The sequence below is a fragment of the Aspergillus japonicus genome (genome assembly GCF_003184785.1).
Source record: "Aspergillus japonicus CBS 114.51 unplaced genomic scaffold BO86scaffold_7, whole genome shotgun sequence".
Classification (NCBI taxonomy): Eukaryota; Fungi; Ascomycota; class Eurotiomycetes; order Eurotiales; family Aspergillaceae; genus Aspergillus; species Aspergillus japonicus.
Window position 1 is genome coordinate 297,831 of NW_020291644.1, and position 25,980 is coordinate 323,810.

The following is a 25,980-nucleotide window of genomic DNA, read 5'->3' on the forward strand; positions in this document are numbered from 1 at the left end:
TCATTGGTTGTTTTGGTCAGATTCTATTATGGTATTCTAGGTTAATGTGATTTGACAATTTTCTATGTCTTTTTGAATGAGTGCATGGTGGGATAAACTTTGTAGTGGGGGATAGAGTTAGCTTTCCTTCCCCATTATATCATGTGTTAATGCGTCTCAGTGTTCTGTGCCAAGGGTGGTAGCAGTTGGGCTGTCGATGATTCGACCATTGATCCGATGTGGAAGCAGCTACCCTAAAGTTGTATGGGTAGATGGGCGACGCGTTATGCCTGATACACTACATCGAGCTCGCCGAGGCTAAGAACAGACCTCCATCGTGTGACCAGTCCCGGCGCAGACCACAGGCCCCCATGTCGGATCGCCCTAAACACCGACACTACCGAATAGTGCACTTTCGAACCGGACATCGCTCGACTTGATATAAGTGAATTCCGAGCAACAGCCTATCAATCCAGAATCCTTCAATATTTCAATTCGATCATCAAACCCCAACCAACTCACCCCTTTCCCCCGCCTCATCCCGATTCCACCACCCTAATGCCCAACCAGCGCCTGATTCGCAGCCCCATACCGGTTCCCCTGCGGCTTGGCGCTGTCCACAATGCGACGCATCTCCGCGCGCTCCGCCTCGGTCAGCTCCACCTCGCGCGACGCCCAGTTCGCCTCCAGCCGGTGCACCTTGGTCGTCCCGGGGATAGCAATCATCCCCTGGGCGGCGACCCAGGCGAGCGCGATCTGGCTGACGGAGCAGCCCTTGCGCGCGGCCAGCGTCTTGATTTCCTCCACGATCGCCTTGTTCTTGTAGAAGTTCTCGCCTTGGAATTTGGGGGCTGCCGGACAAACCAAATCATCAGCCACGAGACACTTTCTTTTTTTTTTTTTTTTTTTTTTTTTTTTTTTGGTTTTGTTTGAAGAGAGGGGGGTCCAGATTGATGGAGCCGGGTATGGGGATGGGGATGGGAATGGGAAGAAGGGGGGTGCCGTACACGTCCGCCGGAAATCATCCGGTTTGAAGTCCTCGGGTGACTGGTAGTCGAAGTTGTCGACCAGCCAGCCGTGGCCCAGCGGGCTGTACGCCACGTAGGCGACGCCCAGCTCCCGGGCGGTCGCGATCAGCCCGTCCGTCTCGTGGATGGTCTCGAAGGCGGAGTACTCCGCTTGCACGGCGTCGATCTTGGCGACTAGACATATTCCATTAATACTTTGACCATACGTTCACCCCAGAAGAGGAATTTGTCGATAAAAAAGAAGAAAAGGGGGGGGGGGGGGGGCTTACTAGAGTTCGCTTTCCGCAGCGTCGCCGCAGAGCACTCCGACAGACCGATGTACTTGGTCTTCCCGGCTTTGCGGATCTCGTCGAGTGCGGGGATGGATTCTTCGAGGGGCGTGTCTATCATTTTCAGGATTCGTTTCAAGTTCTGGGGAATCTTGTGCTTGGGGGCTGCGACGTACTAGGGTCGATTCGGTGTAGATAGTACAGATCCGGGGCGAAGCCGAGTCGCTCGATCGTTCCCTCGATGTACTGCTTGATGTGGGCGGCGGAGTTGGTGACGCCTTTGTTGCCGAAGACGTCGAAGCCGCATTTTGAGGCGACTGTGATCATTCATCCATTCGGGTTAGTGGTCGGATTGTTTGTGGTGAAGGTGAGAGGAGCGTACTGAAGACCCTGTCGCGGACATTGTGCTTGCGAATGAAGTCGCCCAGAAGTTTCTCGTTGACACCGGCTTGGTAGACAACCTGTGAATTGAGGGTTAGACAGGTCCAAAATGCTGCTACGAAGATAGTGAGAGGGTTCACGCACGGCAGTATCCCAGAAAGTACAACCCAGCTCGATCGCCTTCAGAAGCACGGGCTCGGCCTCCTCGTAGCTCAGGTTGCTGCCCAGCCCGAAGCTGAGGCCCATGGCGCCGAAACCGGGCGAGGGGACTTGGAGATCGCCGAAAGGGAGGAATTTGACCATGGTGAATTGGGATATAGTGATGAAATGGTAATTGCAGTCGTATGCTGTAGTCTTGTCTAACTTCTGTTGCAGCTGGGACGGGGTATATATAAGTCAGAGGGAAGAGAATAGGCGACAGTCAATCGAGCACCGCATCGCTAAATCCAGGGTCCGATCGGCTCATCGCTCGGCTAAGTTAAGGTTGATGACAGAGAAGCGCCGAACTCGGGAGCTCGGGAGCTCGGTGTCTTTTCCTATTCGTGGTCTCTTCCATGCATGTGGATTACTGCACGGACCACAGGCTAAATGCTGACAGCTGACCCGGGTTTAAGCGTATGTCCGTCGGATGGACCTGCATTGATTGGTGGTGAATCTGCAGGTCAGCAGTCTGAAGATTGGAACACGCTGGGAGTGACATCATTGGTATATCTCGAGCTGCCGAGTGCATCATGGATGGATATTGTTGACGGCCCTGGCTTCCTGCGGCCTATCATATTGTCATCATCTTACTTATTATACAACCACCCTGCAATTGTCAAATTGCTGATAATTAATTCTTCTATCACCTGTGATATACTTCACATCAAGGATCCGCCTGTTATTACGTAAGCTTTTCTTTTTCAGAAGGTGTTGCTGTGGAAGCGACCCAAGCTTTCCGCAGGGTCTCTGGTGGCTGCATGTTACAGGGGTTCCACAATTATATATAAAGGTACTGTACAATAAAACGGGCACAATGAACATCAAGACTCGAAAGGCCCGGAAGCACAGAACTGTAGGTGATCGGACGGCAAGAACCGAAGGAAAAGCGCATAATATTAATCCAAACAGGCTCTTCTTTAAACCACAAGCATTTAACGTCAAAAGCTAGCAAGTCCACCGCCATCCTTCTGTAGCATAACCTCACACCACCCGTCAAAGCCATTCATCCTCCACGGTCAGCCCAAACGCATAGGCGACGAACAGCTGCAGCATGTCCCCCGTGATCCATTCAGCACCTTCCAAAGCTGGCAAACGAACCGGCTCCCAGCGGACATGCCTGTCTACTGCAAAGCCACGGGCCCGCTCACAGCACGCACAGGCCGCGGTGCAATGGCCCTGCTTCGCCCGGTGCGCACTCCGCGGTCTCGCGCAACAGCCGCACCCGCGCCCGCAGCACCCGCCGCGGCCCGCGCAGTCCTCCTGCAGAGACTCCGTCATATGCCAATCCGTCCTGGCCCGGTTGGCGCACACCCCACGTTTGACCGGCCCAAAGCCGGCGGGGAATCCGCGCAGGATCCGGTGCGCCGTCCGGTCGAGCTGCCAGATCTCCGCGTGGACCGTGCGCAGCTGGATCTCGAGGGCCTGCAGCTGGGACATGGCCGAGAAAATGGGCCCGGGACCGACGTGGCTGGTGGCGACGAGATGCTGGAGCCTTGCGTCCAGAGCTTTATGTTTGTGCTGCAGGGCTGCCTCGTGTTGGATCGCGAGATTGAGGTCGTTGTCGTTTTGGATGAGGGATCTCATGCTGCGCCAGAGATGGACTGCCTGCTGCTGTTCGGATGCAGTATCAAATTTGCGGGCTGCTATGTCCCAGGCGAACAGTCGCAGGCGCGCGCCCTGCGCCTCGTGGAAGTTTCCGCGATGCTCGTGGAAGACCTCTTTCTTGGCGTCGATCCATGCGCCCACTTTGATGAATAGGCAGCACCGCATGGTTGGTGATTCGATGTGGAGATATAGGAGTAGGCTGATAGATCTGTGTGGGGTCTCAAATGAGCCAGATGGTGTTTTGTTAGATGGATGACACGGGAAAGATTTGTCCTAGGGAAGAAGCCTCCTTCATTACCTAGCCGTGGGTACATCATCATGGCTACTCCTACCGCATCTATGTCGAGCGTGGCAATCATCATGACAACATCCGGATCGAAATTGGCAACCCGTCCCATCCCATGACTCCTGTCCTCATTCTCTGGCCTCGCAAGCACGGCTCCTACCAACAACCTCATACAGCACTTCACATGTCCAACCCAACAACATCTTCTATTCTCATCTCGAGGAAAAGACATTGCATCTTCCCTGGCCTGTGGCACGATGTCAAGAATACCAGATCGATGGCAGGAGGGGGCTCTGCTCCCACGCCCGGATCATTCATTCAATATGAACGACGCATCTGAAGAGCTGAAGAAATTGCTCGAGTCCCATGAGTCAGCCATCACCACGATCGACTACTGCATGGAAGATTTATGCGAAGCGTTGGAGTGCGCCAGGATGGAAATTGAACGGATCGAAGAGGAGAGAAAGTATTTGGTCGACCTCGAGTATCGCATCCAACGCCTGAGATTCGGACCCGAGCATGAGACGTCTACCCTTTGGGCTTGGACCCTCCAACACAACTTCTTCACCAGCACCTTCGGGGTCTCACCGAGCGACAAAGGCTACGACTGGGACGCCCCTTCAGCTGGTGTTCCGATCTCCGGTGAGTCGGTTGCCACAAAGGGGGTGTTTGGTGCGTCAAGCTCGCGGGTAACTGATAGTTGAGGTAGCTGAATTCCTCACCTCGATGACGCAACCCTCTCTTGTCGAGCCCAAGCGAAGCGACAGAATGCCCAGCAGCGCGCTCGAGTGGACGCTCCACCGCATCGCCTATGAGGTGAACGTCGTCAACGGCATTGATGCCTGCATGACGTACGTGCAGTCTAGAGCCGCACTGAACTACAACTTGGAAGGGAGACGTGCCAGACTCTCAGGAATGCCGGACTTCACTGTGATCTCCCGCAGACGTAACCGTCGCCCCCGGGTGCACTTCGTGGTCCTGGAGAGGGACAGGCCGATGACTTCGAATCCGGACACGGAGCTCCTAGCCTACCTGCGTATGTTGTCCTTAGCTCTTCTCCTGTAGGCATATTGAAACTCAGACAGCTTACTAACCGCCCCATGCCATGTCATATTAGTCATGGTTGTCCAAGCCCGGCGAGACGCGAGCGAGCTGGAGCGTGTCGTCTACGGCCTGGCCACCGACGGGGACACCATGGTCTTTTACCGATTGGAAAAGACGGGGAAGGCAAGCAACCCCGCCTGAAGAGTCTTGGGCATGCAGAGAGCGTTCGCTAATGGCATTTTTTCTAGTACCAATACACAACCAGACCCTACAAGGGTGCTGGGTTCGGTCGTGATATCATCACGATTATCTGGAAGATCTTCATCGAAGCCCGACACGTGGTGCCACACCCATTTGGCTGGGGGTTGGATGAAGACTCTAGTGGCACGGAAGGTGGTTCCGACGAGCATGTTCGGACGAAGGATTAGGGAAGTGCGGTAGGATGTGCGTGTATCATGCTTTGCTTTCGATCCATCTGACTAGCTTCAATGTAGCTTGGAGTTGAATCAGAAATATACTCGATGGAGAATCAAGTTCTAGGGCAGTCAAGGTAATTCGGGATATTAATTGTGCAGGTCATTCTCCGGCAATCATTCTGTCATTCTATTGTTGTGTCAATTGGAGCCAGTAATACCAGTAATAATGAGACGGAGATAAAAGATGCATTCTTATCTCCGGAGCCCTTCTCTGTACCATCTATTAGAGAATTGTATACATTGTTGACTTCAACACCTGAATCTTATCTCCGCCGGAGCTGCCCAATCTCCGACCCTTAAAGCCGATCGCCAACTCAGCAAACCGGTGAAGAGACCATGAACCATCCTCTCGACATTACTCATGTAAAGCACACAACTTAGCAAAGCAGCCAAGCCTCTCTATCCTCATACACGATGCCTACCAACAACAGCGTCAAGAAAGCCATCTCGCTAATCGAGGCCGACGCCACCAAAGTGCTTGGCCTAAATGTCGGCCAACACAGGGATGTGCAACCGGGCCAGTACATCCCCCGAGCGGGTCAGTAACCCACAAAATGCGGGGCAATGTGCCACCAAGACTGACAAGCCTCATGCTGTGTGACAGATGCGCAATCGCCCCCGGAACTCTCCTTCGGCAACCTCTCGCCAAGCACGACCTACATGGTCATCGGCCTCGACATCGACGCCCCCTTCCCTTCCTTCGGCGTCCTCGGCCCCATCCTGCACTGGATCCAGCCCGGCCTACAACCCACTCCATCGGAGACCGATCCGAACGTCCATGTCCTGAAAGTTACGGCCCCGTTCGTGGCGAACTACATCGGTCCCGCCCCGCCGCCGGGGAGCTCGCCGCACCGGTATATCTTCTTCCTGTACGAGCAGCCGGCGAGCTTTGAGGGGAAGAAGTACGCCCCGCCTGGGGGCCAGAAGTTGGGGAATATGCATCGGATGCGTTATGATCTTGATGCCGCGGAGGCGGAGTTTAAGCTGGGGTCGTTGGTGGCGGTGAATTATTTTACAAGTAATTAGGGCTTGGGCGGTGCCGGGGAGAGGGTTTGGGTGCATTGGTGATGTGGACATGGCAGTCTTTCGTATAGTATAAATCAAGTTCGTGTCTTTCGGGCAAAATAACCTCCGGGTCGACCATCTTTATTCGCCGGCTATTGAACTCTAACAATGGAGTTCGGAGTTCCTCCATGTGCTTCGATGCCCTTCTACCACTGTTGCTAAGATGATCTGCTGAAAGTGAGTAGGCTAGGCGCCTCCTGTTCAATCATCCGCAAAGGATATGACTTAGGCATATTGAGAAGCATGCTAGCTGCACTCCGTACTGTTCTGCATTATACGATCCTTTACTTTTAGTTTGTGACTAAGGGTGCAGTGCCAAGTATTTGGATATTGTCCCAACATGATGATCGTCAGTGACTGATCTGCTTGCCTGACGACCCCTTCCTTATCCGGCACTGTGATGGAGCAGATCTAATATCAGATTCAATGATCGCCATCATGAACGGTCAATCCCTCGCATTCTCTGCGTTTTTACCCACGATCGTTTACACTACAGAACTTACAATTGGCACTTTGTTCTTGAATTCTACATTCCACATTCCACACCGGGTTTGACCCTCTAGGGGGATTTCTTGATGGACCCTCCTTATCAGATACATTTCCCCATAAAGTTCTGATAGCCAGAATCATTGAGCTCGGTTAAGAATAATTATTCCGCTGCTCTTCAGTTTAACAGAATCTCTGCTTCCAATTCGGCTGACATGAAATATTTCCCCAATAAAGATAGCAACACTACTCAGAATCCAGTACCAACACTTGGCACTTTCCGTCCGCCCTCAACGGAAGGCAATCATTGAGACGCCCGCGTCCACGTAAGGAACGCCCCAAACTACAACTTGTCTCCATGATAATCAGGTAGTTCACTCAGCTTCACCACGATATTGTATGCAGCCGCCCCCATATACCCAGCAATTCCCAAGCCAAAGAATACCAACACCGAGATGAGTTTAATATACGTGATGACCCTCAGTCCGCCATATTCGCAAGCGAGCATCACAATGCACATGGCCAGGAGGCGCGGGGTGGAGATCAAAACCTTCTGCCGAGACCATTCGAGCTCCGGACGCGACCGCAGCACCGTCGACAGATGCGCGTCGAGCAGCAGCCGACTGAGAAGAACCAGCCCCAGAAAGCATAGGGGCGTGATCGAAAGACGCGGGTTGTGCGATACCGGCACCACCCCCCAATGCACGCAAACCGTGGCGAAGAAGAGAGGACTGCCCAGCGAGATATAGCGAGGCGTCCTCCCTGCGCCCATCGTCGATACGATCAGCGACTGGACCCCCCCAGCAGTCAGTGTCACCGAAGAATTGATGGGGGCTTGGGGTGTGTCTCCACGAACCTCTGACAGGATGTGTATGACCGGAAGGCCGGCCGACCAGGGGGCCGGGATGAGCCAGGTCGAGAGTAACCCGAGCCCGCCGACCACCGCTGCGAGAGTGGCCGCGTGCGCCCAAGATGTCTCCGTCCGGCCCAGAGTCTTGCTGTATTCTGCAAACGTGGCCCAACAGGCCGGGGGGGGGGGGTGGCGCGTGTTTCGAGCGTATCGAGGATCGAGCCCAGGAGCCCGTAGAGAAGGAAGCCGCCCGCCAGGGACAGAACTGGGTGCTGCGCCGCAAAGGCCCCTGGCTCTGCATTCCACGACCACACGGCCCAGAGGATCATGGAAGCGAGAAAGACCAAGCGCTGCGATACGGCGTTGTGGAACTTCCGGATGAGCGCGCGGTTGAACGTCAAGACGACCGCGAAGGCGTCCACGGCCACGGGGAAACAAAGGCCAAACCAGAGATCGATCGCGGCCTGTTGCGCAGGCCTTACAGGATGGACCCCCCCTTCGCGGTCAGAATGGTGGAGTATAGTCGCATTTGAAGATGGACTCAGATGAGACTGCACGGTGAACTTTGCCGCCGAGGGACGGAAGCCAACGGGTATAGCTGCCACGTGGCTGGCCACAACAAGCCAGACAATGAATTGGAGTATGGCCACGATCTCCAGAAGCCAGAAGACCCGAACTCGCCGGTCATTCATGTTGGTGAGCGGGAGCGTATCAGCGGCCGGTGGCTGCATTTTGTCGAGTTTCGCTTTGGCGGACGGCTTCATTGCCAGGCAAATGGGGGTTCCGAAGGGCTGGCTCAGAGAGATTGACAGGAGCACGGGGTTGTCAATCTTTTGAACTTCCGTGACGCAGGGCTATGACAACACGTTCGGCTGTCTAGTAGTATACTGTAATCCGTACCATCTGCCTATAATTCCTTTCTGCGTCGGTGTGCAGCGCCAAGGAATTGACATGCCCCACTGCTGCAATGATTGCCGGTAGATTGATCATCTGCTTTCCCTCCGATCCCTTCTTCTTCTGGCTCTGTAAACCGAACAAGTCAAATACCGGTAGGAAGATTTGATGAAAGGTCATCCCTACGCTTATTATTCATTCAATACCCCTGGGGAACTTATGAGGTAGGTACAATTTCCTTCCAAGTTCCTGAACTCGACCCCCGCCACGTTATGGCATTTACATAATCTGGAAAATGCCTGAAACTTAATCTCGAACCAGTTCAATGGAGGTCCAGTGACATTCCGATTCCTTCTTCTGATATCTTTCTCTTACATTGTCTTCTTCTTGCCTCTAGTTTTAGGATGCTGTTTGCGTGGAAAACGGTGAGGGGACTGGGATGTGATGTATCTACAACTCAACCACGGGAGCGTAAACCGTTCAGATGCCGAAAAATAGCCGCTGTACGGAGTAGTCACCAGGGATAGTTATCATCTTACCGTGTGAGTATGGGATGTGTTAGAACAATGTACCCTCCCCGGCCGCGAATTTTGACAATGCCCCGTGGTCCACCGGCGGGAACACAAATGAAAGGATAAGCATATTGGGCTGCGGGTAGTATCATATACCTCATAACATATACCAAGGCTTATCGCCCAAGGCGCATTTTTATTGATCTTCTAGGCTTTGTGGAAACGCACTATTCAAATGTGGCGTGCTTGTTGCACCGGTCAGGATTCGAGGGTGGGTGAGCTGTACAGTATTGCAAAGTGCCTGAGGATCAGACATCTCCCAACGTTCCAATAATCACCCGTAGCTGAGCTGCCTTTTCTTGATGATCCCATCTTCTTTGGGCTCGATGCAACGGAAGAGTCTACTTACGGAAATCAATGATCGCCCCAATGAAAGGCTTGATCCTCCCGACTGGGGAATCCCGAGAACTTCCGATGTCCAGGCCCAATACATACATTGTCTCGATAAATAGGCCTGATCAGCTCCCTCTGGTCGACCTCAGGCAGCCGGAAGTCATCGTTCGTTGGAAGCTCTGCCGATTCGCTTGAGTTCTTCCATCTCCGAAGCCCGCTGCAATGAATATCATTCACGTCCTAGCTTTCCTACTGGGAATAGCTCTAGCCCAAGACCCGGTCAGCGGCCGCACTGCCGCCGTTGATCCCGCCGTTGATCCGGGCTTGGTCGATCCCGGGGTCAACGGGGTCGTGGCCGTTAGCCAGAACACCCTCGGCGCCATCGGCGGAGACGACGACGACAACGATGACGACAACGACACCCTCGAACTTCCTTTTCTTGATGACGACGACGACGACGACGACGACGATGCCGAAGAAATTGTTCCTAGCCTCGACCTCGATGCGGCGCTCGGTGGGCTCGCCGGTGTCCTTGGTGGTGTTGGCTTTTGAGCCCGTCTCTGGGCTTGATAGCAAGTCACCATGCCGCAGTGGTGTTTGAGGAAGGGAGGGGGGCGATGGGAGGGAGAAGAGAGCTTTTCGGGCGTCGATTGCGAGGTTCCAGAGACCTACCTTTATTCTAGACGCGGCGCGGTCTCCAGGAAGTCTTTGTGCCATTGGCTAGCAAAGCAGCCGAAAGCAGCCGGGCTTGCTCTCGTATGCCGAGCCCAGAAACGTAACGATCTTTATCCTTTTTTTTTCTTTCGGGCGAACGATTGTCTTGTTGAAATCTGGCCTCTAGGCTGGTCACGATGGCCTGGGCTCAGACCCGGTTTGTGGCGGAAGGGGAGCACGTGACGTACAGTATAGTATCTACAGATCCAATCCTTTACAGCAGAGGGGGAATGATTGGATGCCGACAAGTCAGTACCCCGCAGACAAGAATTTGCCAGGGTATTAGTATACAGTGTCAAGTGACAACGCTCGGAACGTCATGGGCTCATTATCTCGGATCCTTGTTCTACGGCTTTTCAATCGAATTTATGATACAAATTAGATATCTGGTGGACTTTTCTAGACGCAGTGCTTGCTGAAAAGACGTGCTCAGAACTATGGGGCATAAGATGGTCTAGGGCATCATGGATCACCAAAACAACGCATCTCGTCAAAGTGGAGACAAGGTACTGCGGGGATAGATTTTCGCAGGGCTCGACTTCTTGGTACTGTCGTAATTCCTTTGACACGCTTTAGTCGATAGCATGTAACTATGGAGTAGACAGTTACTATTTAACTCCGAGCATTGATTGTGCCAGACGTACCGTATCTCGCGTGTCTGGGTGAGTTGAGGGTCTGACGATATCCTTGTCCGCATTATATGACAGATGAGAGGAGCTTCCTTGTGAAGCCCCCGGGGCAGGGGGTGCGGGGAGCGAGGAGATGAGTAACACTACCACTGGCCCGAGAGAGGAGGGGGCTCATCAATCTTCCACGCAGAATATAAAAGGATAAGAGATCTGCTATGTCCCGACGCTGCAGTGATCGCCAGTGGCTGATCGATCTCCTTGGATCAACGTTACGATCCCTTCCTTATTTGGATGTGTGGAAGAAACGTGTCGAATGGCAAAATTTCTCACGATCGCAGATCCATCAAAGATCGCTAACTCGCCTGCTGCTCGGTTCGATGCTTCCACGATTGTGGACGGGTTGTGACCACTGTGATCTTGACCCCTCTCCACTACCTCTGCTGCTGCCACTATAGGCAAGATCTGAAGCCCTAGGTTCCGGCAAATGATATACACAAACGTGGAACTAAACCTAGCAAAGTAGAATCAATGTGAAAAGGACCCAATTACAGTCTGCACGGGGCCCCGGCCGCAAAGGTACTTAAGCACAGGACCGTTTGCCCGAGTTCTTTTGCCCTCCATCTCTCTCATCCATCCGTGCTTGCAGAAACCTATCTCGCTCTCTTCCACTCTAGAATATTCCCGAATCTGGTGCTTTCCCCATCGACTTTCCATCTTCCCATCCACCCCTTTCTAGATGAAGTTCCTCCCAGTCGTGTCTTTCCTACTCGGAACCGCTCTCGCCCAGGGCCCCAACAGCGGCGGCAGCAGCAGCAGCAGTGCCGGCACCGGCGCACTCTGCCCCGCCGGATTGTATGGCCAGCCCCAATGCTGTGGCAGCGACGTCCTCGGGCTTCTGGACCTCAACTGCACGACCCCAAACCCTGCGCCATCCGATCAGACGGACTTCAAAGATATCTGCTCGAAGGCGGGCAAATCCGCAAAATGCTGCGTACTTCCGATTGTGAGTAAGAGTCTAGATCTGAATTCTCAAACTTGTTTCACTCGTGACTAATCTTTGCTTGTAGGCTAGTCAGGATGTACTGTGTCAGGATGCTTAAGATGAGGGGAGCTGATGTGTATGCAACACACCAGGCAGGCGTGCACAATCCATATATCCTGACGAGTGGCCGCGGTAGTCAGCAGGGTGTCGTTGAGCACTGTAATGCGGCATAATCCATACTTTGCGGATCGTATGGTTCAGAGACTTACGGTTCAGTGCAGTGGGTTCCAATAGATCTTGGCACAAGCCGTGGACTGGTCTTTGGCCATATAGACTGTCCTCTCCTGGGAGTAACAAGAACGGTCCAGGATTGGAATTTCTTGAAACCAAGAAATAGGTTGTCTGAGGGTAGAGAATGATACACTAACAATAATGATAATGTCCTTTGTTTATGGCTTCTTCAAGTCTGCGGTATACAAAGAACACGAGATAGGTACATACGGCAAATCAGAGAGGTGTTGGAAACCCCAGCTCTCGACGTCACCACTATCTACCCTGGTCCTAGTTCTTCTTCTGGCAAAGAATAGATTGTGCGTCCCGCTCTCCCGGGATGTCGGACTGGGTGCTTGAGAAGACCTGATTCGTGTCCTGGCACCCCGGGTCAAAGTAGGTGGTGCATGTGACGTCTGGGGCGACGTAGATGGATCCCACCTCAGGAGCCATGCCACTGGACCCGATGCCGACGCATTCGCCTTCCGCGAGAATTGGCTCCGATAGCCCGGACGAGTCGGAGTCGGAATAAACAATAGCCTGCGTGAGGCACATTAGACACGCCACGTCGGCTCGTGTTTCGAGGCAATGGCGGTGCGTGACTTACGAGAGGAGATTGAGCGGCGACGGCGCTGGCAATGGCAATGGCCAGGAGCGGAGAGAATTGCATGGTGTCTTTGTGTGTCTGGGTTGCGGATTTTTACTACTGGGTTGAGGTATGAGTATGTTTATAGTCCGTTTCATTATGCGTGAATTGTAAGCTCACTTACACTCCTGGAACACAATGGTTTCACTGGGCAAGTGGGATTCGGATGGGTAAGCGATTCTGGTAGTGAGGATGGGATTGCTCGAGGATGGTGGTTGAGAGGCGGGGAAATGTCGTTCTTTTATAGCTCGCATTATGACGAGTATTTACTACTTAGTGTATGCGTAGGCAGGAGCAACTCATTGACCGCAGATCTGGACAGCTACCGTGATCTAGTGAATTTAGATCTGCAGGGCCCCCGGCTTCATTTCTGCAAATGGAACATTTCTTTCGGACTGCTTTCCGGGGCCATAGGCTGACATTGACGATCAGTGGATCCACACCCGCTACCTATCTCATCCCATGCAGATCATGCTGTCGGAATTGATCCCACGGACTCTGAGTACGAAGTGCAGAAGAAATTCGCCAGGGGTACGGTAATTTACCCTGAATTCTGACCTCTTGGTCTGTGGCCCAAGTACGGCCGCGTGGTTGGAAAATCATAGAGTCAACGTATCACTAGGACAGCATACATAATATCTGATCCATTGAGGAAAATACTGATTCCTTTGTAAAGAAACCAAAGATGATTTCATCGGCAAAAAAGGGAATCGCGATCTTTCCTCTATTTGCCGGCATGTGTTGTTGCAAGCTAGACGCTGACCATCACATTTTGTCTCGTGCAACAATGACAATGCCAGCTACCTCAAGTTCCAGTAGGGTCATGATCTAACCTGTCCCGGAAGTCAGTGTCCCGCCTTCTTCTGGTGAATGTCCTACATGTGGAGCAGGTCCCATCACTGTGAACCCGACGTTGCTGGTGTTGTGTCAGCATGATTTTATGCGCAGTGTTCCCGGTTTTACTCTTGGTAGCATTGGGAAGCACCTTTTGCGAGAGTAGAGACTTCAGACAAGATATTGCTCTCAGTTGAAAGATGTTTATACATTCATACTGGTCGCAGGCGGCGTCGCTTGGTGAACAGTGTTGAATTGTTCGCTACTGCGCAGCACTGCGAAGTGCGGTGAGGAGTAATCCACTGCGACCGTAGTTAATTGGTTCCTCAGTTCATAGGTGATGTGATCTGTCTTTGCTTCTGCTGCCAGCTACTAACTAATGACATGCATCAGGGACTGCACATACGTAAATTATTTTTTCCTCTATATAAAGTGAACTCAGTCGCAGGAGTAATCACGCTCCCATGACTTTTGTCTGTATAAATTCTTGTGCGAGCTTGCTTTTACTGTGAGGGCAGATAGTAGATCAATTCTACAATCTAAGAATACTGGGACTACATAATCGGTGCGTGCTTATCCTGAGATCTGTGCAATTGGTATGCAAATCGGCTAAATGGAACGATGCTGTCTCCATCCGAACGTTAATTAAGTATATTATATTACTACTAACGCTTACGGCCAGTCAGTCATCAGCCCATTAATCACTGTCAGTGTACAGGTCCTCTGAAGACGAGTCTGAATCATTTCTAGGCTTCTCTTCATCATGCACAGGCCCCACCTGCAGTTCCGGCGCAACCCACCCCGAGAACGCTGCCTGTATCTCCGAGAAAAGCAGTGCAAAGTACTCATTTACCCCACGCACCCGGTGGCGTGGGATCGATCTCGTCAGCCGAATTCCCAGGCGACGAACGGATGCCATCCTCAGCAGAATCTTGAATCGTTCCGACCACTCCCCGGAAAACGCCACCCTCCCGCCAGCACCTGGGGAAACAATCACCACGATCTCCGTGAGCAATTTGAGGTCCTCAGCACGATCCACCGGCAGGAGGAGGATCATGGCCTTTTCGATCGTGAGAATACTCGGATAGGCGGCGAGGACGCCTCCACCGCCCTGCACGCCCCGAAAGGCCCGCCGGTAGTGGCGGGAGGCCAGGGCGTGCGCCTCCCCGTTGACCAGCATTAACGGCGGCATGAACGCGGTGGCCGCATAGATCCTCGGACGGCCCGGGGCCACCGTCCCACACAATCCTCCCCGCGGCCGTCGCGCCGGCGTATACCCCGAGCAGGTGATCGCGACTCGGGTGGGGTGGTCCTCCATGGCCACTGCCCAAATCTGACAGCGCAGCTCGGCCGGCAGGCGCGAAAACGGATGGAAGGTCACCCGCTCTGCTTCCACGGCGCGGCGTGCGGCGGCGGCATCCATCTCCCGCCGCTTCGCCTCGTACTCCTCCACGCTCTTGCAGCTCGCCCAGAGCGCCGTGTCGGCTTCGCGGGCCTTCTCGGCTGCCGTTCTCGGCCCAATGTCTGGATTGCCTATTGAGAAACACGGCGCTGGGCGAGTGGGGCGAAGCGTTCCATCTTCTTTACTGCGGGAATAGTAGCGCTGGGGGTGGACGGTGTGGACTTTCCATTGCTCGTCGGTATAGCTGTAAGGGCTTGGTCGGGCGGGGGCTTGAGGATCCGTTTGCGGTGGAATTGACATTGAGATATTCTAGTTGCGCGCGGTAAGAGGGGGTAGCTGGGGGTGAAGGGTGTATTTATGTGCCACGGAACAGAGTTAGGGCTTACAAGAGGTGTGAGGTGCCGATGAGTCAGTCTTGCATGCACGGGAGTTATCAGGAGGAGTAGAGGACCAATAAGGTCCTGGGCATGAGAGATACTTAGTACGAATCGAGTCTAACATGGAACTAGCCGGAAACTAACATAGGCTAATCCTGCAGGTGCATCAGGCTGGCCTCGAGACTTTCGCAAGTTGCGGCTCGAATACGAGTCACAAGAGCGGAATTTCTTCGCTTTCCCCAGCCCTGTGACAGTACTATCCTCATATTCGTTCAAGCATATAAAATTATGGGGACCTGCATCCTCCACCGACACAGTCTCTCGTTTGATGTTCATCAAGCCGGGACTTATTCTGGTGAAGACGAACGGTGTTATTCTTTAAGCAGCATAACTAGATCGTAACAGTATGCGGTGTCAATCTGCGGCTAATGAAAGTAGCGCAGCCAATCATCCGAGGCTACCAGTCGGTCCTTTGAAGTGCCGAAGCCCTGAATCTCTCAGACATCCATGTTGCGGCTCATGATTAGAAAGAGAATCGGTAGGATATTAGACAGTTGTAGATCCAGCCATCAACATCTAAAGTCGCCCTATCTATGCACATCGCTTTCCTTCAGTCATGCAACCGCTTCGAGCCGTTCTTACTCGAACCTCCCGCTATGCCCTCGAAAACAACACCAAGCTTTCTACCTTCATTCGACTAGCAAACCTCACCATCCCCAACTAATACGCCTACACCGATGCTAAAGCACGTCGTACTACATGCAAATTCCATACTGCCTCACGTTAGACAGTCTCCCCAAGCTCAGGAAAATTCCATCATAGGACAATAATACCGGTGTGGCCCATAACTTTCCCTGCGCAACGAAAAGTTAGAAGCCCTATGATGCTCCCAAACTAACACGTATCCACTATAATCTTGTCGAGATTCAGCGAATCACCCCCCGTGAAACTATTGGGGGACCATCCCACATAGACAATCGGATGGCCGAAGCAGCTCGCGCCGCACTGACAGAAACTCACACCGCAGACAGAAACACCACTGGTGATCGTTCCGCTCTGCCAAGCGTAGCTTTGTTGGAAGACCTGGGGCCCGCTGCCGGTGTTGAAGACCAGGGTCTCTTCGTGGGGGGTGCCGGTGCAGTTCGAGTGGGACCACACTTGCACGGTGATGTAGTGGGATGCGGCCTAGGCACTAGTGGCAGCCAGGAGATTGGTGGCTATCAGGGGTTTGAGGAGCATTTTGGGGATGGCTGAAGTGTTGCTTAAGTGAATGGGAGAACGATCTATGGGACTGTGAGGATGGACAGGCGATTACGCTAGAAAGTGGCCGTGAATGAGACAGTGGGAGTGAGTGAGAGGAGCTTGGCACTTATTGGAAATAAGGATTGAAAGATGATTTTGGGTTCTTGATAGTTTGGTTGTTCCTTGCGGCAGTTCATGGAAAGAGCCGATTACTTATACATCTCCATCGGTCACTTTGGGATGTAAGCCACAGGGGTATTTGTCTACCAGACTCCGCCAATTTAAGCAGCTTTCAATCCATGCCCCGATTGTCTCTACTGTCAGCATTGGCAGTATCCCTATAACCTCGTATCTAGCTTGAGAAGGCTTGGCATCGTAGACGAGTTGAATGGGGGCCAGACTGGTCTTTCAGAACACCATTCACCCAAAATGGTCATCACCAGGGTCTCACATACACACGCAAATATGAAGGCTGATACCTATATACTGAATGAGAAGTTGTAGTATCCCCGAATGCGGCTATGCGGCCTCAGGCGAAGCCGCTCACCGCCCGCCCGCCCATAGTTGTGGCTTCCGCCTCGATAGATTCGAATAATCGTTCTTCATCCTATCACACATCCTTCCATGAAACACAAGATGCTCATCAATTACATTCACTCGCCCCCCAAATATAATCTCAGAGAGTATGAAGATACCAAGGCTTACCAACAACTAAGTCTCCCTGAAAGCGGAGGCACACGAACAGAGACATTTTGATTCACGGGCTGCGCCTATCCTCCCGCCCTCCACTGAGCTAAAAAGTTGCAGGGGTCGAGGGTTTCTCATCATATCTCTCGTGTTCTTACTTTCGTCTCATGTTACCAATATTACTTGATCCGTGTGGCTGAGGTCACATCATATCCCTAAACGGCGAATGAAACTGAATATCGGAATATGTATTACCACAAATAAAAGGCCCGAATCGAAGAAAACGGGAACACGAGCATGGAAGCAGATTCCAACAAAGACAGCTACTCCGATGCAAGAGCTTCAACGACCTTCTCGATTTCCTTTCCAATGACCCCCAGAATCTCCTTTGCTTCACGCGACGACATCATATCCAGGGTATAGTCAATCTTCCACAGCAGCGCATCCTCCTCCTCGCTATACCCCACCTCCAGCATCACATTGCGACGACACGGCAGTTCGTTGCAGTCCAGGGCATCGACGGACGTTCTCTCTTCGATTGACGGTTCATTCATGGATTCTTCGGAAGTCTCGATGCGAAAAGGGGTCAGAATACTATTCCCAGCATCGCCACCAGCGTCACGCTTTAACTTGCCCCAGACAACATTCACAAGCACGTTGAACTTAAGATCGTGACCGGATGACTTCATCGTCTGGAGCAGATGTCGGAGGTCTGTCTGGTCCTGCAGAGCACGTTCGTTCAGGCATTTCTGGATGTCGCTTATACTGGCCAATAAAGGGGCAGAAAGGACATTCTGAACGACAAAGGGTAACATATTGACTGTCGGACCGGCGAGCCGGTGGATATCAGGGAAGTCGTTGGATCGCCCTGCCTGGAAGAGGCCAAATGTCGGGTGGTCGACCGTTGTGACGCGCGCTAAGCTGCGCCCGACAGCAAGCAAAATGAGGGAGGGCATCGAGATCCCTTTCTGATGACACAGATTTTCTACCTTGCTCAGCTTTTGCGGGTACAAGAACTCGGATGACTTGACATCCCGGAAATCCTGCTGGTCATAAGGATTCGACCCGAGAATTGTGGGCTGTCCCATGGCGAGTCTTCGCTCCCAGGATGAATCGGGCTTGCGCTGGGCTTGACGGACAAATAAGGAGAAGTCCACCGGAGCCGGCAGGGATGTACCGAGGTACAGTGCTTCCAGATCTCTCAGCAGGATAGGGATTGTCCAGGCGTCGTACAAGGCATGATGAAGAGTGAGAAGGAGGGTATCAGATTCAGGCGAAGGCACAAGACGCAGCCTGGCTGGTGGTTTAAACATACTCGATGGAGAAGCTGCATTTTCTTGGATCAAATGGTGAACACAATCCTGAGAAGTCTCATTACACAGCCTCCTCTCCACGTGAGCTTTGTCAGCCCTAAGAGATCCAAGCAAAACCTGCACGACCTCAGTGGAAGACACGGCGGCAAAAGATGTGCGAAGAATACTATGTCTCTCCTGAAGCGCGTGCCAGGCATCCTGAATCCGGTTCTCATCGATCCGAACGCTGCTGCGGAACGCGAACGTGAACTCCCAAAGTCGTCTGCCACTCTGAAGCCAGCGAGATATGTAGAAGAGCTGACCACTGAGACAAGGTAGAATAGCCTCAACGTCATCTTCGGTCAGAGACAACATAGCCAAGGCTTTTTCTCTTGACTCGCGAGTTATCATGGTATCATAAACAGCCTCAGCTCCCGTGTCCGATAAGGTGGTCTGATGCTTCGCAGCAATTCTCGCGATCCCTCGGACTGTCTTTCCTCGCAGAACATCGCTCGCAGATAGTCTCAATTTAGCTTTTCTGCATCTGACACTGATGTCGATTGCTAGAATCGAGTCCACCCCAAGTGTGAAAATGCTGCTATCGCTATGAATCTGGTCAACAGGGATCTCTGTAACTGTTGCAAGAATCCCGCTGACGATCATCACTTGCTGCGCCGTTGCCGGGGTATCGCCAGTTCCATCATCCACATCGTGTTGGAAAGGAGCAGCAAGGGGCAAAGCACTAAGCCCAGTCGGAAAGCGCACCACGGGCGCATCGGGGCAATTAACTATCTTGACCAGTCCTTGAGCAAGCGTTTCGAGCCAGGCCTCGAGCCCCACCTTTCCCCCGAAAACATCGCGACAAGACACCCGAATGAACAGAGATTCCGGAGCTTGCTCAAATTCAACATTCAATTTATAGTGAGGAGAGACCAGCTCGCGGCCCAACACGTACGGCTGGAATAGCGAGGTAGGATCCGGACTTTCCGACTTATTGAATGTGAAGAGGGCGTCGAACAGTGACGGACTGGGGCTTTGGCTCGTTGAACGCCAGTTCTTCTGGACTTGAGCCAGCGATACACGCTGATGCTGTAGAGCATCCGCACAGAAGTGTTGGATAGCCCGCAAGGTCGAGCGAGTACTCTGCAGAATGGAGTCCAATGTCAGACGAAAGGGCACTGTGTTGATAAGAGGGCCCATGATTGAGCCGGTGGTACCGCCATCTAGTCCCCGTCCAGAAACAACGTGGCCAAATACCACGTCGCGTTGGCCTAACAGAACTGCCAGTGACCTTCCGCACGCAAGAAGGGCGACAGTCTGCAGTGTCACTTCGAGAGAACCGCATCGATGTAGCAATTCTGTGACTGAAACCTGCACCTTCACCTCTGCCCATTGCGGTTGAGATTCTGTGAGAGAGTCTGGTGAAACTGGAATGCCAGAGTATCGATACCCTGCCACGGCGTTGGTCCAGAATTGCGTGGATTGTTTCTGAAGGTATGCGACCGTACGAGCAGCCGGCGCAAATGGCTCGATCATCGCATCCTGTCCTCGATAGATCCTCTCCAAGGAGCTAAATAAGAGTGGAAGGGAGAAGCCGTCATAAAGACAGTGATGCATAGTCACAACCATAAGCCGCTGCGGGCCGTGTTGGAGAATAGTCACTTTCCATGGTGATCTTTGGAAGCTCTTTATCTCAGGATAGCCTGTCTCTTCCGAAATTCGGTGAATGGCCCTCGACAACAATTCTTGAGTATGATAGGACCACCGTAGGGATGGCTGTTTATGAACCGCAGCTAAGAAACCATGACTTGCCTCGTGCCGGTGGAATGAAGTCCGCAGAATATCAGCCTGCTCTGCAAGCTGCTTCCACGCAATGTTCAGACGATCAAGGTCGACGGAGTCGTCCAAAGTGACGATGTGGTGGTGCACATAATCCTTCCCTTGGGAGCTCAAACATTGCGCTATCATGGCTGTCTGCAGTGGCGTGCAGCGATATGTCTCAACAATTGAGTCGTCTTCTTGGAATAAATCGATTTCTGCGTTCGGGGCCACTTCAGCCTGTTCACTTTGGCGTACGGAAGGTAGAATAGCAGCGTTCAGCAAATGATTATACAGCATCCCGACAGACGGATATCTCAAAATATCGCTTGATGACACTTTCATCTGATGTTCATGGAAGCAACGGGCGAGCCGGATAGAGATTACCGAGTCGATGCCGAGCGCAAAGAATGAGGAATTCTTGGAGATCTCGTCTTCAGGTAGATCAGTAATCTCAGAAATGATCTGTCTAATTTTGGTTTCACCCTCCGTCCATTGACTCTCGTCCCACGCCGCTGTCTGCTTTTGCTTGTGTACCATAACCAGAGCAGGCTCATCCACGACTGCGTCTCCTGCAGCCTCCAGGCTTTGCAACAGGATGAGTATTGTGCTGATCATGGAAGTAGCGTGCTGAGTCAAAGAAGGATCATTGGCAGTCCTCAGCCGGAGTGTGACGGTATCTGTCGCCGTGTCTGCTCTAACCTCTAGTGCCAGTGGGAAGTCTACCACCATGACACTATCCATCTCCTGCAGTAAGACATCGGCTGATGAAGGGCGTATGGCAAGATAAGAGAACATCGTGTTGAATAAAGGGCCTGGGGCGTTGCAATATCGCTGGATAGCACGAAGCGAAGTGTGTTGGTAAGGCAAGGAGTCCAAACTAGCTCTAGTGTGCTCCTTGATCAGACTGACCAGACTTGACGCACCAGGGGGCAGCCGGAACCGTGCAGGGACTGTGGTCACGAGGGGAACCAACATGGTTTCGACTGAATCTACCGGTATCGCTCTACCGTTCATGACCCGGCCAAATATCACATCACCTTGACCCAGAAGCTTTGCCAGGGCAATAGCCCAGATTGTTTCCATTAACAGCGGGGCAGTGGTCGGTGTGCGAGAAGCAAGACTGGAGAGCTCAGACAGCTTCAGCGGTAATTTCCCCGTCGTGATGCTGTATGTCGTATCGCTCGGGTCATCAATCACGATGACTCCAGGACGGCAATCTGTGAGATATCGAGACCAGTATTGGTCAGCATCCTCCTCCGATAAGCTGACAAAGTGGCGGTATAGGGGACTAAGATCGCCAGGACCCATGGACATTTGCCCTGAATAGTGCTGGTAAAGTCGGTCGAGAAGAATTCCCATACTGGCACCATCGAAGATGGAATGGTGGATGGACAGCATCAGCCATCCGGAATCGTGGTTTTCCGTGGAGTACGCAGCAGTCATTTGCATAGGGGGTTGTCTCTCAATGCCACGAACAATATTAGATGCAACTTGTGACTGGCATTTCTTGAAATGCTCCCGAGCGGCTGCCTCATCCGCAACCTCAATCTCATCCCAAGCTACCTTCACCACTCGAGGCTTCAAGACCACTTGCACCACGCGGTCATCCATGATGTGGAAACAGGTGCGGAAGATTTCGTTTTCCAGTATCAAGTCCTCAAATGCCAGTCTGAGTGCCTTCAATGACGTGGTAGGCCGCACCCGAAATAGCATATGGCTGACGTACAGTGAAGTCTCGCTGTCAACCGAGCTGGAGACAAGGCTTTCCTGGAGCGGCAGGCACGGCCTTATAATGGCAATTGAAGAGTTTGGAATGAGCTTCGGGGAGGCGCGAGCAGCACGATCAAGGGCAACCAGCTGCTGCGTGGATTCGATGGTCTGCCGCTCAGACTGCGCGCTTCGGCCTGCATTGTCATCACACCTAGGCAATAGTGCCAATTGCTCCACTGTAGCACTGCGCATGATGTCCGACGCGGAGCAGACAAAGCCAGCGTCACGCATCCGAGCTGCTAAGTTCAAGGAACTGAGGCTATCGAGTCCCAATTGGAAGATGCTAGTTGTCTTCGCAACGGCATGGCTCTCGGCGGACGTTAGGGAACAAACAAGATCGGCAATGTGCTGCTCTTCAATTGTCAAGGGTGCATTTTCTGTTTCCGGACTTCGTTCTCGCTCTGCGGCAGAAGGACTCTCGGCTCCATGCAGTAGGTCGGAAGGAGGGATACTCTCGTATAGAGCTATTAGACGACGATTGTCTGCTTTGCCCGATATCTGTATAGGTATAAAAGTGACAGGCAGCAGAACACTAGGGACCATGTAAGCTGGGAGTTGTTGACGGCAGCGCTCTAAGACCTGAGGGACCCATTTCTGATACTCCCCCCGCGCAAATACTGGCTGTGCTGTGGCATTTTCAGGACGATGGCTGGCAGGACTAATGAAGGTGACCAACTGGGGCCGCTTCGTGATTGGCGATGGTGTCACTATCGAAGTGACGTTCACTGGACGCTCCGCACATCGACGAACCGCGATGGATACCTCTTCCAGCTCCAGACGCTGACCGCGGACCTTTGCTTGACTGTCTCGTCGACCGAGATATTCAACACAGTTGTTTGCCATTAGACGCACGATGTCTCCCGTCCGGTACATGCGTTGCCCGTAGAAGTCGGTGAATCCTCTGGCATCCGGCCTCCCGTGATACCCTTTGGCTACCAGATCTCCAGTCACGCAGAGCTCTCCTGTCTGGCCTCGTTTCACATAGTTATTGGTCTCCGGCTCAAGAACATGGAGAGTGATGCTCCCCACAGCGGAGCCAATGTTTCTGACCGTCGAGGAAGCGGTCACCGTGTGGCTTGTCAGCCCAATCGTGACCTCGGTTGGTCCGTATGCATTGACCAGGGCGATTGATGGCTTTCCGACAAAGCGTTCGATAATTGTCTCGGAAATCTTCTCACCCCCTACCCCGAGATATCGGAGATCGGGCAACTGCTCAGCACTGAGACCCGTGTGCTCGAGGAGTGAAGGCACAAATCCCGCGTGAGATATACGACATTGAGTGAGTACCAGGCGGAGGTTATCGAGCAGCATGGTGCGTGGGGCTGTCACGAGACGAAGCCCGTGGCGCCAGCCCAGAACCATCTCACAGATATGGACATCGAAGGCCCGACTGGCATGCGCCAAGTAGCTGCCCGCGCCTCCTAGCTTCAGGGTATCTGGCACATCCCGACAAATGTATTCGGACTGCGCTTCTGTGAAGGCGGACAGATTGCCACGAGTCACTAACACGCCCTTCGGCAGCCCCGTGGACCCGGAAGTGTAGAGAAGATAGCAATTGTCAGACGGGTCTGCATCAACCACGGCCGGTCCCCCAGCACTGGTAAACTGCTCATAGAACTCAGGATTGTTAACATCAATAACCTCGCATCCATCGGGGGGAACTACGTCTCCCAGCACCTCCTTGTCAGAGAACAAAGCCGTAGCACCGCTATCACTGAGCAAGAGAACTCGTCGTGCTTCGGGGAGATCTTCCGCAATGGGAATGTAGCAGTTTCCAGTCTTCCATATCGCCAAGACTATTGCATAAGCGAGAAAGGAACGACCGAGGCACACGCCGATCATGGAGTTGCGCCAGCCTCGGCGGGCGAGCCACGTAGCAACTCGATCAGAAGTCTGTGCCAGCTCACCATAACTCCATGTTTGAGACTGGATTACGCCCTCACTGACCGATTCTATGACTTCAACGGCTGACCAAGTTGGATTCGAGTTCGCCCAGTGGTCTACCCAGTAAAAAGGAGATAGACTGGGTGCTTGCTTCACTTGCTCGCTGACCACAGGTGCGTGCCTGGAGAGGAGATGCTCTGGGAAGGCTTGAGTGAGGTTATGGATCTGCTCCGTGGGATTGCTGATCATTGCAGTGATTAAAGCATCAATCTGCTGTAGGACGAGGTCTAAATGATCAGTGTCCATCAAGTCACCTCGGACCGAGAGCGTGCATGACATATTGCATTCCTCGGAAGATTGGACTCTCAATGTTATCGGTGAGCTATTGATGTTAGACTGCGCGGAATGTATCTCTGTTGGCCCGGTCTGAGGACTCCCAATGAAATGTGCGTTGAAAAGGGCCTGTGAAGGAGGACATTGCAGTATCTGTCGTGTCAACCCCAGTGACACTTCTTTCGGTGCAACCACACTCGACGTGAACTCATCGACGCGATGCAATAACTCTTTCGCTGTCATTTGAGGACCGATGACAATTGGGACAGGTAGGATGGAAGCTGAAGTCAGAATAGTCGAGTCGGCGGTGGATGAGGTGACGTCTCCGAGCATCACTCTATCAAGCTCAAGGTATTCGCAGAGGATTGTCGCAAATGCGCCTTGAGAAATCGTGTCGATTGACCTTAAGCTGGACTGAGCAGTAAATTGCTCAAGTCGTTCCCTGGACGCCTCTAGCGTGAGGGTTCGTGACACGGTTGGTGGGTAGTCCGGCTCAAGAACCATGCGCACGCAAGAGAGTGTTGGGAACTGTCTTTCGCATACTCCGACGAAACCCTCGAGATGCTTATGCCAGAATTGAGAAGCATTTTCTTGATTGTCGTTGCACGGCAGATATGGCTTCAGCTGTTGCACCAATGCCAGAAGACCTTTGCCTTGGACCGATCGTGGTTTATATATGAGCCTGGCTTCGGAGGATGCGATATCGACACATAACTTGAGCTGGATCTGAAGGACACAAAGAAACGGTCAGCGCTCGCACTAGATCCGATAGTCAGGGCAATATTTGATCTCATACATTATCTTCCGACCCAGCTGGCATCTTTCCTTCCAGCACGAGACACAGCCCAAACTCGACCCTCTTCAGCTTTGCGTTGACGACTGAAAGGCAAACCCCAAAGGCCTCCCACGTGAGTGCAGGGCTGTTGTCCATGCATTGTGCGATGACCAGGATGTGTTCAGACTTGCAGTCCTCCGCCTGTGCAATGACCCAGAAGGCAACCTGTGTCTGACCGGTCGCATGCATCACCCAGCGTGCATAACCCTCCACCAGGGCATCGACATCTGTTGAGCTTGTTAGGCCTCTCAGTTGCTTCAAATTGTACACGCCATTCTCCATAGTCTGTTCATCCGCTGACGCTAAGAGGCGCTCGGGAATTGTAGTGCTCGGGACAGGGGTATCTCCCAGCTCGTTCGTCGGACGCACGAGGCGGTCCCAGAGCTTGGGGGCTGATATCATCATGATCTCGATTTTTGGTGTATGTTCTGCGACTGCGTGCTAACAAGCATGGACTGCGTGCTGGTCTGTGATTGCACACCATATCAGCTCTGTCTTATTCGGTGTGAAAAACAGCGTTTTATGTCTCTATTTATCCATATCACATCGAGCGTTCTCTGACCCAGTCATCTACCTATGTTTCACTCCTACATGAGCTTTCCCCTCCCGCCTCCCTGCTCGGATTCTTCACACACCGGGAAGGAACTACACTCCCAGTACAGAACAACGACCTGTCCTGATACAGCAACCGTAGAGCCGGCCGACTTCACGCAACAATGTTTTACAACTGCGTAAGTATGTGTTGGAAGGTTGTAATTTTCAATCTAATAATTTCTGCAGCCTGCCAAGATCA

General features: G+C 52.6%; 10 protein-coding genes across 10 annotated transcripts; 3 read left to right on the forward strand and 7 right to left on the reverse strand.

The window, feature by feature from the left end:
* Positions 1-529: 529 nt before the first annotated feature.
* BO86DRAFT_355671 (putative aldo-keto reductase (YakC)) lies at positions 530-2,032 on the reverse strand. The gene is made up of 6 exons (XM_025669633.1): positions 1,802-2,032; positions 1,659-1,737; positions 1,453-1,593; positions 1,277-1,390; positions 987-1,181; positions 530-830 (listed from the first exon to the last, which is right to left on the reverse strand). The coding sequence occupies exons 1-6, from the start codon at positions 1,958-1,960 to the stop codon at positions 535-537; spliced, it is 984 nt and encodes a 327-aa protein (XP_025530840.1). The 5' UTR covers positions 1,961-2,032; the 3' UTR covers positions 530-534.
* An 819-nt stretch (positions 2,033-2,851) lies between these two features.
* BO86DRAFT_396582 (uncharacterized protein) lies at positions 2,852-3,628 on the reverse strand (the record flags this gene model as incomplete). Its single annotated transcript, XM_025673412.1, has 1 exon — positions 2,852-3,628. One exon carries the CDS (start codon positions 3,626-3,628, stop codon positions 2,852-2,854), a length of 777 nt encoding a protein of 258 aa, XP_025530841.1.
* Positions 3,629-4,072: 444 nt separating this feature from the next.
* Positions 4,073-5,221, forward strand: BO86DRAFT_396583 (uncharacterized protein; the record flags this gene model as incomplete). The annotated part of the gene is made up of 4 exons (XM_025673413.1): positions 4,073-4,391; positions 4,459-4,785; positions 4,867-4,946; positions 5,042-5,221. 4 exons carry the CDS (start codon positions 4,073-4,075, stop codon positions 5,219-5,221), a joined length of 906 nt encoding a protein of 301 aa, XP_025530842.1.
* Positions 5,222-5,639: 418 nt separating this feature from the next.
* BO86DRAFT_332239 (YbhB/YbcL family Raf kinase inhibitor-like protein) lies at positions 5,640-6,339 on the forward strand. Its single transcript, XM_025668773.1, has 2 exons — positions 5,640-5,807; positions 5,874-6,339. The coding sequence occupies exons 1-2, from the start codon at positions 5,684-5,686 to the stop codon at positions 6,293-6,295; spliced, it is 546 nt and encodes a 181-aa protein (XP_025530843.1). The 5' UTR covers positions 5,640-5,683; the 3' UTR covers positions 6,296-6,339.
* An 824-nt stretch (positions 6,340-7,163) lies between these two features.
* On the reverse strand, positions 7,164-8,401 carry BO86DRAFT_396585 (uncharacterized protein; the record flags this gene model as incomplete). Its single annotated transcript, XM_025673414.1, has 2 exons — positions 7,164-7,765; positions 7,834-8,401. 2 exons carry the CDS (start codon positions 8,399-8,401, stop codon positions 7,164-7,166), a joined length of 1,170 nt encoding a protein of 389 aa, XP_025530844.1.
* Positions 8,402-9,457: 1,056 nt separating this feature from the next.
* BO86DRAFT_386511 (uncharacterized protein) lies at positions 9,458-10,226 on the reverse strand. Its single transcript, XM_025671351.1, has one exon. The coding sequence runs from the start codon at positions 10,184-10,186 to the stop codon at positions 9,734-9,736; it is 453 nt and encodes a 150-aa protein (XP_025530845.1). The 5' UTR covers positions 10,187-10,226; the 3' UTR covers positions 9,458-9,733.
* Positions 10,227-11,548: 1,322 nt separating this feature from the next.
* BO86DRAFT_396587 (uncharacterized protein) lies at positions 11,549-11,912 on the forward strand (the record flags this gene model as incomplete). The annotated part of the gene is made up of 2 exons (XM_025673415.1): positions 11,549-11,815; positions 11,880-11,912. 2 exons carry the CDS (start codon positions 11,549-11,551, stop codon positions 11,910-11,912), a joined length of 300 nt encoding a protein of 99 aa, XP_025530846.1.
* A 443-nt stretch (positions 11,913-12,355) lies between these two features.
* Positions 12,356-12,734, reverse strand: BO86DRAFT_376570 (uncharacterized protein; the record flags this gene model as incomplete). Its single annotated transcript, XM_025670541.1, has 2 exons — positions 12,356-12,604; positions 12,672-12,734. The coding sequence occupies 2 exons, from the start codon at positions 12,732-12,734 to the stop codon at positions 12,356-12,358; spliced, it is 312 nt and encodes a 103-aa protein (XP_025530847.1).
* A 1,313-nt stretch (positions 12,735-14,047) lies between these two features.
* BO86DRAFT_440305 (2EXR domain-containing protein) lies at positions 14,048-15,251 on the reverse strand (the record flags this gene model as incomplete). Its single annotated transcript, XM_025676199.1, has 2 exons — positions 14,407-15,251; positions 14,048-14,050 (listed from the first exon to the last, which is right to left on the reverse strand). Exons 1-2 carry the CDS (start codon positions 15,244-15,246, stop codon positions 14,048-14,050), a joined length of 843 nt encoding a protein of 280 aa, XP_025530848.1. The 5' UTR covers positions 15,247-15,251.
* A 2,324-nt stretch (positions 15,252-17,575) lies between these two features.
* Positions 17,576-25,589, reverse strand: BO86DRAFT_407370 (putative nonribosomal peptide synthase; the record flags this gene model as incomplete). Its single annotated transcript, XM_025674261.1, has 2 exons — positions 17,576-25,078; positions 25,149-25,589. 2 exons carry the CDS (start codon positions 25,587-25,589, stop codon positions 17,576-17,578), a joined length of 7,944 nt encoding a protein of 2,647 aa, XP_025530849.1.
* Between the last annotated feature and the right edge of the window lie 391 nt (positions 25,590-25,980).

Bases quoted from the DNA above. Each gene is read 5' to 3' on its own strand.
- BO86DRAFT_355671 (XM_025669633.1), bottom strand. From the start codon at position 1,960: ATGGTCAAATTCCTCCCTTTCGGCGATCTCCAAGTCCCCTCGCCCGGT. The intron at 1,738-1,801 runs GTGCGTGAACCC...CTCAATTCACAG, and splicing joins GTACTTTCTGGGATACTGCC to GTTGTCTACCAAGCCGGTGT. The intron at 831-986 runs GTACGGCACCCC...TTTGTCCGGCAG, and splicing joins GGATGATTTCCGGCGGACGT to CCCCCAAATTCCAAGGCGAG.
- BO86DRAFT_332239 (XM_025668773.1), top strand. From the start codon at position 5,684: ATGCCTACCAACAACAGCGTCAAGAAAGCCATCTCGCTAATCGAGGCC. The intron at 5,808-5,873 runs GTCAGTAACCCA...GCTGTGTGACAG, and splicing joins CCAGTACATCCCCCGAGCGG to ATGCGCAATCGCCCCCGGAA.
- BO86DRAFT_386511 (XM_025671351.1), bottom strand. From the start codon at position 10,186: ATGGCACAAAGACTTCCTGGAGACCGCGCCGCGTCTAGAATAAAGGTA.